Source organism: Delphinus delphis, chromosome 11 (genome assembly GCF_949987515.2).
Source record: "Delphinus delphis chromosome 11, mDelDel1.2, whole genome shotgun sequence".
Classification (NCBI taxonomy): domain Eukaryota; kingdom Metazoa; phylum Chordata; class Mammalia; order Artiodactyla; family Delphinidae; genus Delphinus; species Delphinus delphis.
Window position 1 is genome coordinate 12,671,313 of NC_082693.1, and position 13,143 is coordinate 12,684,455.

The 13,143-nt window shown below is 40.6% G+C and overlaps 1 protein-coding gene across 1 annotated transcript in view; it reads left to right on the forward strand.

Annotated features, from left to right (window-relative positions):
- PTPRO (protein tyrosine phosphatase receptor type O) overlaps window positions 1–13,143 on the forward strand; it is a 233,036-nt gene that overhangs the window by 206,129 nt on the left and 13,764 nt on the right. The window contains exons 21-24 of the mRNA XM_069541225.1: window positions 6,795–6,885; window positions 8,998–9,074; window positions 9,893–10,027; window positions 10,257–10,379. Coding sequence (XP_069397326.1) covers window positions 6,795–6,885; window positions 8,998–9,074; window positions 9,893–10,027; window positions 10,257–10,379 — 426 coding nt within the window. The remainder of the gene's footprint in view (window positions 1–6,794; window positions 6,886–8,997; window positions 9,075–9,892; window positions 10,028–10,256; window positions 10,380–13,143) is intronic.

Here is a 13,143-nt window from a genome sequence, read left to right on the forward strand (position 1 = left end):
TTCATCCAACATCTAGACAGATATTTGACCAAGCAACTTGGCGCTATGAGTAGCCAAGCTGACTCATGAAATCAGCCATCACTCCATGACCTGAACATGTGTTTAGTAATTTTTGTTTATTTTAAGGATATTTTTCCATATCCCTTTGTTCTTAGAACATCATTGGTCAAATATGTAATTTATTTCGTGCCAAGTCCTGATGTTGTATCTCTGCTCTGGTGAGAAAATACAAATTACTCTCCAGAAGTCTGTTTTAAATCACAGGCTCAGACTGTAGGTTTTGGACTAACATTTGCTTAAGCAGTGACCTAGTGGTCTGACTCACTTCCTTTTTCATTTGACAGCCTCCCAGGAATTGCCAACCTCCAACTCCACCCAACCGCACATCCTCAGGTTCAGTGTCAGAGTAACCCCATCTATTTTCAAAGACCCATTGTACTTTCATACCTGACTTCAGGGTGAATGTCAAACCTTTCACGTGGCAGCCCTCAAATTTTCCTGAACTTGATAATTAATGGAGGCTTAAGAAAAAAAAATGTTTCTTGCTCTAATGGGACCCCAAGAGGGTATAGAGATGACTGAATCAATTGGGCTAGCTAAATTCAGTATCGGACAGTTATTTGTTCTGTTTCTATTAATGCTTAATACCTGTATTCATGTTGACACTGACATGGAAAGATCACACTCATATTGAGACATTATGTCATTTATAAACATCATGCAAATTGAAACTGTCTGGATTTACATGTATTACCAGTACCAGGCATACATGAAGCTACACGAGTTGCTAATTTGCATTCATTGAATAAATTCCTTTTTCACTCTGTATCTGATTTCAGATCTGTTGGAAAGATTGATTATCCTTCTGATGAAAATATACATCTTTTCTTAAGGAGGTTTGGGACTCGGGGATTAGATTCAATTTCTCATTTCTATTGTCTCATGTTGAGAACGTTTCAAAAAGCCAGAATTTAGAGCTTGGAATCTCAGATCCCATAAGACATAGCACGTATTGTTAATTTTGCCATTAATTTCTGTACTTTGTGTTTGATCAGGATGCTAGGAAAGCCCTCGCTACCTTTGTTTGGAGATGTGGCTGCAGAGGTTAGAACAAAACTATATCACTCGCCACATAGTTCATAGGAGATGATCTTTGATTTCTGGTAGTAGCTCCCATTTGTAGCTGTTTTTGTTTTTATTTTAAACCTTAACTATTTATTTATTTATTCTTTTCTTGGCTGCATTAGGTCTTCGTTGCTGTGCATGGGCTTTCCCTAGTTGCGGGGAGTGGGGGTTACTCTTCGCTGCAGTGCGTGGGCTTCTCATTGCAGTGCCTTCTCTTGTTGTGGAACATGGGTTCTAGGCATGAGGGCTTCAGTAGTTGTGGCACGTGGGCTCAGGAGTTGTGGCTCACGGGCTTAGCTGCCCCGCGGCATGCGGGATCTTCCCAGACCAGGGATCGAACCTGTGTCCCCTGCATTGGCAGGCAGATTCTTAACACTGCACCACTAGGGAAGTCACTGTAGCTGTTTTTATTTGCGTTTCAGTCCAGTTCCCTGGAGATCTAACTGCAGCATTGCTGAAATAAGTCAACTCACACGCTCTACAGCAGTTCTTACAGAAGGGGTCTTACTTTTTTCCCAGACCTGAGTTTCCTCTGCTCTCATTCCTCATTGCCTAAGTTTTGGTCTCTGTTTCCAAGTGCCTGTACTAGTAATTTGTCTAGTGATTGGAACGTTACCCATCCTGGAGCCCAGGGCCCTACTAGCTATTGCTAGACTGTCCTGAGGTTGACATCCTTCTTACCCAGTATTACATCAGGTGTCCAAGTTTCCCATTCTTCCTTCAGAGTACCTGTTATAGGTGTCGGAGCCCTAATTGCGTAGTTCTCCAGAATGTGAACTTATTTGGAAATAGAGACATTGCAGATGTAATTAAGATGAGGTCATCCTGGAGTTGGGTGGGCTCTTAATCCAATATGTCTAGGGTCTTATGAAAAGATAGCCATGTGAAGACACAGAGACAAAGAGAGAGAATCCCATGTGATGACAAAGGCAGAGATTGGAGTCATGCACCTGCAAGTGAAGGAAAACCAAGGATTGCCAACAAACCATCAGAAGCTAGGAAGAGGTGAGCCCCTGCAGGTTACAGAGGGCATATGTCCCTGCTGACACCTTGATTTCGGATTTCAAGCCTTCATTATTATAAGATGATAAATTCCTGTTAAGCCAGCAGTCCCCAACCTTTTTGGCACCAGGGACCGGTTTCGTGGAAGACAATTTTTCCATGGCCTGGGGGTGGGAGTGGGGGTGGGGATGGTTCAGGTGGTAATGGGAGCGACGGGGAGCGGCAGATGAAGCTTTGCTCGCTCGCTGGCCCGCCGCTCACTTCCTGCTGTGCGGCCCGGTTCCTAGCAGGCCGTGGTCTGGTACCGGTCCGTGGCCCAGGGGTTGGGGACCCCTGTGTTAAGCCACCCAGTTTGTGGCACTTTGTCATGACAGCCCTAGGGAACTAATACAGAACATCACTAAATACCTTGCTCTAAATCCTTTCTTCTCCCTTTGCGTTTACCTGAAAAGTAACTAGCCGTTGCCCTATCCCATTGGACCTTTCATTGGCCACAACACAGGTCACATTGTTTCTCCTGACTTGTCCTGTAATCTAGTCATCTATCTCATCTGATTCTAATGTCCAACCTCATCCGAAAGTAAACAACAAATGCTTATCACCTGTTGACATTGTTACAGACTCTAAAGCCAGAATAGAGCTTGTGCTCTTCCGAGAAGATGTGGTACATGTTATGGAACGAAGGTATACCCCACCTTCCCAAATTCATATGTTGAAGTCCAAGCCCCAGTGTGATGGTATATTTGGAGATGGGCTCTTTGGGAAGTGGTTAGGGTTAGATGAGGTCATGAGGATAGGGCCCTCATGATGAACTTAGTGCCCTCATAAGAAGAGACACTAGAGACCTTGCTTTCTCTTCTCCCCAACCCCACCACATACACACAAAGAAGAGATCATCTGAGCACACAGTAATACGGTGGCCATCTACAAACCAAGAGAAGCCTCATAATGAAACCTACCTTGCCAGCACCTGATTCTTGGATGTCCTAGCTTCCAGAACTATGAGGAATAAGTTTCTGTTTCATCCACCCAGCCTAAGGTATGTTGCTATGGCAACCCAGGCATACAGTGCGTGCGTTTGTGCCCCACTTTTCAAGACCGTATGCTTCAAACACAGCCAACACAACACATACTGCCATTGGCTTCAGTTTCCTAGGGGACTGCCACAACAAATTACCATAATCTTGGTGACTTAAAACAACAGAATTGTACTCTCTCACAATTCTAGAGGCCAGATGTCCAAAATTAAAGCGTTCGCAAGGCCATGGTCCCCCTTTGAAGGCTCTAGGGGAGAATCCTTCTTTGCCGCTTCTGGTGGCCCTGGGTGTCTTTGGCTTATGGCTGTACAGCTCTAATCAATGCCTCATCCTCATATGGCTTCTCCTCTTCTCTCGTTTATAAGGACACTTGTCATTAGACTTAGAGGCACCCAGATAATACAGGATGATCTTATCTTATGATTCTTAATTACACCTGCAAAGACTCTTTTTTCCTAATAAGATCACATTCACAGGTTCTGGGGGTTCCGACATGGACATATCTTTGGAGGGATCATCATTCAACACTATGGATGACTATGTAACCCAGAAAAAACCCCACAATGATAAATTATATTAGAAACAAAACTGGCAAAACAAAATTCAAAAATGACTTATGTTGGTTTCAGGCCATCACCTCATACTTCGCCTTCATGAAGACTGAAGTCTCTGGAGTTTCCATGTGGTTGGAAAAAAAATAACTGCAAAGCTACTGGGCTGGAAACTTAGTATTTGATTTTCCACTTAGTGACAGGCTGAATTACAAAAGATTGCAAGGCATTTTGTGTATACGTGCCATTCCTGCTTTGCTACAATTTAACTTTGGCAATTTACATTTACAGTATTCAGCCAATTAAGTCACTCTTAGCAACTTAGGGCATTTACAGCAGGGAGGCAACACACAATTAAAGTCCTATCAGTTAGTCAGCTTCCGTATGTGCTCCAGCTCTCAGCCTCAATCTGTTTCCACAGTTTCTTTTGGTACCGGAGGGCTTTTCCTGTGGCTTATCCGTCTGTCCTCAAAGTGGGGCTTTACTGGGGGAGAGTTGTTCAGTTAGCACAAATGGCAAAGGAGGGAGAAATTATGGAGTCAGGCAAAGCTAAACAAACAAAGAATCATAATGGAAGCATTTCACAATCACGATCAATAGTGCTGCATTAATATTTATGAGTTTAATCATTCCATTTGATAGTCACTATATACCAGTGAGGTATGGAAAAATTATTAGCCTTATCTTACAGATAATTAAACTGATGTTAACGAGAGTTGAGATACTTTTTCAAGACCCTGCAGTTTATAAGCGGTCCACCAAAATAAGCCAGATGTTTTGACAAACTATCTATAAAGACACTCCCCGAAGGAGGTAGATTTCCAAAATATTTTAAGCAATGGAAGCATCATTTAAGTACACTTATAGCTGCCAAGAGGAGCTAACCTAAAAATAACACTGATTTGGTTGAAGTTTGCTAAAAATAAATTTTGTTTCTTATAAGAATAATATAATCAGTCTTTGACAACCCTTTAAAATGGAAAAAACAGTTATAAAGGAAAAATGACAAGCTTCTGTTTAAGGGCATTTGGCAAGCAAGGGTTTTGCCCGAGATGAAAAAAAACTTCTAAATTTGTAAACTGAAGATCAAAGTCAGCATAGTTGGTCTTTTTTTTTTTTTAACATCTTTATTGGGGTATAATTGCTTTACAGTGGTGTGTTAGTTTCTGTTTATAACAAAGTGACTCAGTTATACATATACATATGTTCCCATATCTCTTCCCTCTTGCATCTCCCTCCCTCTCACCCTCCTTATCCCACCCCTCTAGGTGGTCACAAAGCACCGAGCTGATATCCCTGTGCTATGCGGCTGCTTCCCACTACTACCTTACGTTTGGTAGTGTATATATGTCCATGCCTCTCTTAAGATTGACTTCGACTTGGGCCAAGAGCTCGCAATTTTGTGAGCTTGGATAGCCAACAGTGATGAGAAATCAAAGGAAGAGAGAAATCTGGACAATTAGATCAGTTCATCCATGTTGACTGCAGCTTGCATTCCAATGCCATTAAACACACACACGCTAAACTACCAAAGAACTTCTATGTGGACGTAGCAGACATCCCAAGAACTGGGTGTCTACAACATTTGCTTTGCACGGGCACTTGAATCAAGACACTGAACGCACACACACCAAAAAAATTCCCTGCTCAATCTCTCAAAACATCATCAAATGTTTCCAACTCCCTTCAAAACTCTTTCAAAGACTTTCCAAAATTCTTCCCCCAGAGAAGTATTCCTCCAGCTTATGATTCTTTAAGGTAATAATTGGGAGGAATCATGAAGAATAGCATCCCATACACGTAAATTAAATTTCCAGCAAGTGGTGTCTCTACTTGTTCACTTAATAGTCTTACAGAAAAATGCATACTATATATGTAACCCCATTCCTAGATGGTTAGACAGACCGTTTACTAATATTGCCCTCGGATTTGTATGGGATTTGCTGCATTGGTCATGCGCTGCACAATTCCAGGGAGCACCAGTTATGTAGACCACAGAATAATTGATGCCCCCGGAGAAATCCAGGTGGCTTGACTCCAACCCCTATTTCCTATCAGACACATGTCATAGAAGCTTAGAAACCCCCTTTTCCAGTAACATAGATTTTCTGAAGTATCTTTGTTGTCTGTTTATATAAAAATTGCTTTATCGGTGCACCTTCTGATAATAGAATTTATGAGTAATGATACACACAAACAGATACTTGGATGTTCCTATTTTCATGGAAGGGTTTGCCTACCCACTACTGCGTCATCCTTATTTTGGGGGTTTATTACCAGATTTTAGTGACTGTCAATCCTATATCTTGTAACGTGGAGAATGTGCCCTACTTCTTGTTCCTCACTCTCTCCTTTTCTGCCTTCTCAAAAGCTCATCGCCTTCAGGAGAAATACCTACAATTCCTCATAGAATAGGAAATATTTATGCAAACTGCATACATTTCAGTTACCTTGTACCTCCAAAAATCTGAAACCTACTTCTGTTTTCAAATTCTCCATACTCCTCAGTGTAATACACATAATTCTTACCTTTTCCAAGTGATCACTTAGCTATCCAAGGTCTTCATGTATTACATCAGTCAGCTATTACTGCAATAATGCTATATAGGAAACGACCTCAAAACCTCAGTGACCTACAACACTTATTTTTCTCACTTGTGGCTCTGTGGGACAGAGGAGATCATTCTACTTCAGGCTGTGGGTCAGAGTCAGGTCTGTTCCATGTGTCTTCTCATCCTGGGACCAGTAGCTTTCCTGGGCATGTTCTTTGCAAGCAGACGGCAGAAGCACAAGAGAGCAAACCAGGCTGAGCAAACACATTTAAAGCTTCTGATTGGACGTGAGTTCTACCCAACGTCACTGGCCAAAAGCAAGGTGGCAACAGTAGGATGGAGAAGTACACTCTGCCCCAAAAGGGAGCCACTGTGACAGCGTAAAGCAAAGGGGGTGTGATAATTGTGATCATTCTATTGGAGGCAGGAAGTGAAGAATAATCCAGTATGAGCAATAAACTGATGTGAACAAGAATGCAATCCATACCATGTATGGGAACCTCAAATCTATTCTCTGTCCTTTACAGGAGTTGAAGTTGATTGGACTGGATATTCCACACTTCGCTGCAGACCTTCCACTGAACCGATGTAAAAATCGCTACACAAACATCCTACCATGTAAGATTGTCAATAATGCCGATCCTACTCATGTCTTCCAAAGGCTGAAGGGCTGTTACTGAAGAGTAATCAGTTTCAGGGACCTCTGGCCAGACCCAGTAACGGTCTGTTATCTTCAAAGCCATCTCTGTGATTGCATTGATCACATTGGTGTTTGATGTCATTAGATCCTGTCATATGGAGGAAAATTTATTAATTATGCTTTTAAATAAATTGTATCTGAACAGAAAAGACCGACCATTTGGCTTTTTGGAGATCAAAAAGTATTCGCCAAATTAGGGGCAAGATAATCTGTGCTCATAATCTATTTTCAGTCAATTCATTGACAATGGAAGGAAGCAAATGGAAAGGGAGGCAAGGTGTGAAAAAACCTCTCTTCTTACTTCTGGCAAATTCTGCCATTCCTTAGCATCTTGTAATAAAAGCAACATTCAAAGAACAAAATAATGCCATTTGCAGCAACATGAATGGACCTAGAGCCTGTCATACTGAGTGAAGTAAGTCAGACACAGAAAGACAAATATCATATGATATCGCTTACATGTGGAATCTAAAAAATAGGGTACAAATGAACTTATTTACAAAACAGAAATAGAGTCACAGATGTAGAAAACAAACTTGTGGTTACCAAGGGATAAAAGGGGGAGGGATAAATTGGGAGATTGAGACTGACATATACACGCTACTATATATAAAATAGATAACTAATAGGGACCTATGGTATAGCACAGGGAACTCTACTCAGTACTCTGTAATGGCCTATATGGGAAAAGAATCTTAAAAAAAAAGAGTGAATATATGTATATGTATAACTGGTTCACTTTGCTGTACAGCAGAAACTAACACAACACTGTAAATCAACTATACTCCAATAAATTTTTTTTAAAAAAGCAACAAAGAAAAAGTAATATAAAGTACTTACAGGACAATTAAAATACCTTCCAATATAGATTTAACTTTCCTCTCTGCTACACTCTAGGGGGAGCTGGGAAAGAAGGGAAAAGTGCAAAGCTCTAGAAAAAGAACTCCCTCCTTTAAAAAGGTTCTTGACAAAATTAAGTAGTATTATCATTACAACACCTTACTTCTGTACACATTTCAGGATTTACTTTTTTCATGTGAAGTCCGTTTACATAAAGACCATCAACTCCATCTTCTCTTCTCAAGGCTTCCCAAAAGTAGTGAATTCTCTGGATGTCCCTGAGTGAAATGGAAATCCTGTGTTTAGGCTACATTCTATGGCCTTCCACGTAACCTACCAAATATTTTAGTTCCTGTACATATTCTCCACAATCCCCAAAAAACCTGGAGACCACTCTTTCAAGGAAAGGAGGGCTGAGGGGAGGAGATATTGGTGGGGAGATATTTATATATTTATTTAAACCAGAAGCTAAGATTGAGATAGGCTAAAATATTGAGCTAAAATAAATTTTATCTACCTAGCATATCACTGACCGATTTGACTTGGCACTGAGTGCAGCTATTGGGTACAGAATTGTCCTGACAAGTCTTCCTTCCACTCTGATTTTTTTTTTTTCTGGTTCATTTGTTTTGTTTTATATCTGTTAATCCCGAACTCCTAATTTATCCCTCCCCACCCATTTCCCCTTTGGTAACCATAAGTTTGTTTTCTTTTTGTGAGTCTGTTTCTGTTTTGTAAACAAGTTCATTTGTATCTTTTTTTTTTTTTTTTTTAGATTCTACGTATAAGTGATATCACATGATATTTGTCTTTGTCTGACTTACTTCACTTAGTAAAATAATATCTGGGTCCATCCATGTTACTACAAATGGCATTATTTCATTCTTTTTTATGGCTGAGTGATATTCCATTGTGTACATATACCACATCTTCTTTATCCATTCCTCTGTTGATGGACAGTTAGGTTGCTTCCATGTCTTGGCTACTGTAAATAGTGCTGCCGTGAACATTGGGGTGCATGTATCTTTTTGAATTAGAGTTTTCATTTTTCTGGATATATGGCCAGGAGTGGGATTGCAGGACCATATGGTAACTCTATTTTTAGTTCTTAAGTAACCTCCATACTGTTCTTCATAGTGGCTGCACCCTTCCACTCTGACTTTTAATATTTTTCTCCTTATGCTTTACAGATGACTTTAGCCGAGTGAGATTAATCTCCATGAATGAAGAGGAAGGTGCAGACTACATCAATGCCAACTACATTCCTGTAAGTAATCAAAATTTTAAAAATCAGGCATCCAAATTCTAACCCAGCCAGAGGAAGACTATTAGGGCTTCAGGGATGTGTCAAACAGTTCAATAGAGAGCCGTTCTCCACTAAGCACTCCCACTCTAAAGAACAGTTTCCATTATTCCATTTTAGAATAAAGAATAGGGGAAAAGGGCTTCCCTGGTGGCGCAGTGGTTGAGAATCCGCCTGCCGATGCAGGGGACACGGGTTCGTGCCCCGGTCCGGGAAGATCCCACATGCCGCGGAGCGGCTGGGCCCGTGAGCCATGGCCGCTGAGCCTGCGCGTCTGGAGCCTGTGCTCCGCAACGGGAAAGGCCACAGCAGTGAGAGGCCCGCGTACCGCAAAAAAAAAAAAAAAAGAATAGGGAAAAAAAGAAGCCCAGAGACTAGTAATATACAAATTTCTCTGAAAAAGATTAGTGAAATTGAAAGTAGATCATTATACTAAAGATCATCTTTCTTGTGCTTAAATGTCAGTGTCAGCAACCAAACTCAAAGGGCTCCACCTGAGCACCTGTGCTTTTAAAATGTATCTGTAAAGACAGTGGTTGTTATTGTAAAGACGTGTGGGTGTGATTTCTAGCCTTCCCCCCCCAATGTGTCCAATCGTATGGATTTATACAGTCAGCTACTATGACTGCCTCCTTGATGAAAAAAGGAGAAAACATTTCATACATGCATGATCCCTTGCCATTTTATCCCCAGTAAATTTTCAGTTTTTTCTCATTTGTGTGAAACAGCATTTGGTGTTGACTGTAACTCCTTAGGTGACAACTTTGTCACTTACCTTCCAGGGATACAACTCACCCCAGGAGTATGTTGCCACACAGGGGCCTCTGCCTGAAACCAGAAATGACTTTTGGAAGATGGTCCTACAACAGAAGTCTCAGATTATTGTCATGCTCACTCAGTGTAATGAGAAAAGGCGGGTAAGTGCCTAGTGGGGTCAGCCCCACTTAGCAGCGAACCCTGTACCAGCCACTGCCATGGATTGAATGCCTACTGTCTATTGGAAACCATTCCACTTGCTTCATTCTTCATCCTCACAATAATCCTATACAATGCTTCAGAGGCAAGTCATTCGCTTTCCCTAAATGAGTACAGACTATTTCCTCCCTAGCCTGTTTGTTTTAAAATGTTGTGCTATTGTCCCCTCAGGTGAAATGTGACCATTACTGGCCATTCACGGAAGAACCCATAGCTTATGGAGACATCACAGTGGAGATGATCTCAGAGGAAGGGCAGGATGCCTGGGCCTGTAGACACTTCCGGATCAACTATGTAAGTCACAGAGTGTGGGTTCCGGAGCTGTTCCCACGCTGAGGGAAGCCCCAGGGTCAGGAGACCAGTCCCCCTTCATGGGAGACCATGAGCACCTCAGACTTGGCAACATGGCTTCCTCCAAGAGGAAAATCCCAAGTGTAATGTGCTTGTTTCCTAACTCCTCGAGAATGGTGGGGATTAAATACTTATCCTGGAGAGCCCGAGGAGATGGAATCAGAAGGCTACACCGTTCCATCTCAGATTTCAGCCAGGGTCATAGAAGACACGGTGACCCACTGCTCACCAGGCGTGACTGAGGAGAGAAGTGTTGTCATACTTATATTAACCATATATGGGTATATTTAGGATATACAAGCACCTGCATTATAAATTAAAATTTAGTTTTAGATGTAGTGGTTTGGGTTTTATTTCGCTTTGTTGGGCTTTGTCCCTTACTTTGTTGTAGTTTGGTTTTTATTATTTCTAAGCTACTTCTGGACCTTAGTAATCATGGTTTCCTAGCTCCTTTGAAATGCTATTGAATTCTGATTATTAGAATGTCAGAAAAGTCTATTTTTTCCTGTAAGGACTGCTACATCTCTGCTGACAGGCAGGCTAAGTTTTACTAGTATTCTCCCCTAAACATGGTCTCTGTTGAGGACAAACTTAATACTAAAGTCCTCATTAAAATGTGCTTCTATGCTTAGAAACAACATTTTCTCACAGTGTAGATCAGAGGATGAACAAAAGACCCTGCTTCGTGAAGTCCATGAGCTAAGAATGAATTTTACCTTTGTAAAAGTTGGAAAAAATTAAAAGAAGAATAATATTTCACATGAAATATTATATGGACATTAAAAAATTCCAATTTCAATGCCCATAAATAGCATTTTATTGAAACATAGCCACAGATTTGTTTACTGATTTCCTATGACTCTTTCTATGCTACATCAAGCTTGAATAGTTGCCACAGAGACTGTATGATCCACAAAATCTAAAATATTTACTATCTGCCCTTTACAGAAAATGCTTGATGACCTTAACATAGGCAAATGGATCGTTCATTATCAGTGCAACCCAAGCACTCATTAACTCGCCATTTATTGATATTTACAAGAAGCAAATCACTTCTTAACCACTACTAGTTAACAATGGCTTTTGCTACATTGAGAATTTAGGCAAATCCCAGTGTAACTGTTAACAGACTGCTCCAGGCTGTTCCACCTCTCTGAAATGCCCATCTCCTCCTGTTCCTCAAGCACACTCCTACTCAGAATTTCAGCTCAAGTGTTAGCTCCTTTATCAAGCCTTCCCTAGTCTCAAAAGACCTTTCTCCCTTTCCTCTCCTGCTCTAGTTCATATATATCACTCCATCACTGTGCACCATACATGGTTATAATTCTCTCATTTCATGTCTGCCTTCCCATCTCCCCCCACCCCATGTACTGTAATGGACTCAAGTATCCTGCTTTAATAATCCTTGTAATCCTAACCCTTAGCCACTTAATAAGTCTTCATGGCATTAATAAATCAGTGAATGAATGAATGTTTTCAAAAATAATAAATCACTTAGAAAACATCAACAGACTTAGCCATCAGAGAAAATCTTTGACAATCTCAATTCCATGTGAACTCTCCTTTCTTTCTTGGATATTTTACCCAGGAAGCCGGTATAAACTGCTATACAAATACAGAGTAAATCTTTCCCTAGGTGTTGCATCTGGGAGAAAAAAGTTGCAAAGCAAAAATAAGATCTGTTCCCTTGACTGGGAGAAGTGACATCGATCACTGTGTGATCAATACTATGTCCTTGTCCTTGGTCTTAAATAATAACTTTTCAATGACAACCACGTGAAGGGCTTGAAACATAGGAATAAAAACGCTGAATAGTAGACGTTTCTGGTTTTTATACAGTAGTTGCAAGCATCTGATCCCAGAGCGCCTCCTTTTGGCCATAAACAAGTTGAATCTAAATTTTAAGCTCCTGCAATGAAGGTTAAATTACCAAAGAACATTGTGCTGTGCCGATGAATACCTTTTTCTATTTTTTTCATTTTTTGCTTATATACTTCTTTATTCCCTCCATGTTGATATGTGGACATTTTCAGAGTACAACCAGATAAAATTACACAAGTGAGGAAATCAGAGTATGAGAAATGTTGGAATGGTTAAGTAAGATGTAACCAGCAGGGTTTTCTCATTTAATAGGAAAGGAGGAAAATGACTATAACGCAAAATTTGTCACTTTCCAGTACTTGAAACTTGGCATGAACTGAGTAAGAACTGGAGACTAAAAACCAGGAAAAACCTGTTTGTTCCCATTACTTGTGCCTCGCTATTCAGCTGACAGGAATCACCCATCTGATACAAGACCTCTGCCCTGCAGCTGCAGAGAGACTAATCACAATTTAAAGCCTTCTTATTTTTGAACCACCTTGCATATTTTAGCTGGATACATTTTCAGATACATTTTAGAATATATGTATTCTAATATAGTTATATATATAGGTATATATATGTATGTATGCGTGTATATGTATATATTCTGTCAATGAAAATAACCAGTAAACAATCGACAATAGGAATATTTATTTGAACCAAACTGAGGACTATAGCCTTGAAGACAGCCTCTCAGGTAACTCTCAAGAACTGCCCTAGAGAAGTATGATTTTCTGCACAGCTTTCTATCTTGTCAGAACAAAGAATATTAAACAAGTCAGGGATACATTCCTTCAAGATTTCAAAGAAAATCCAGATCAGCACACACACAGCAAGCCATATG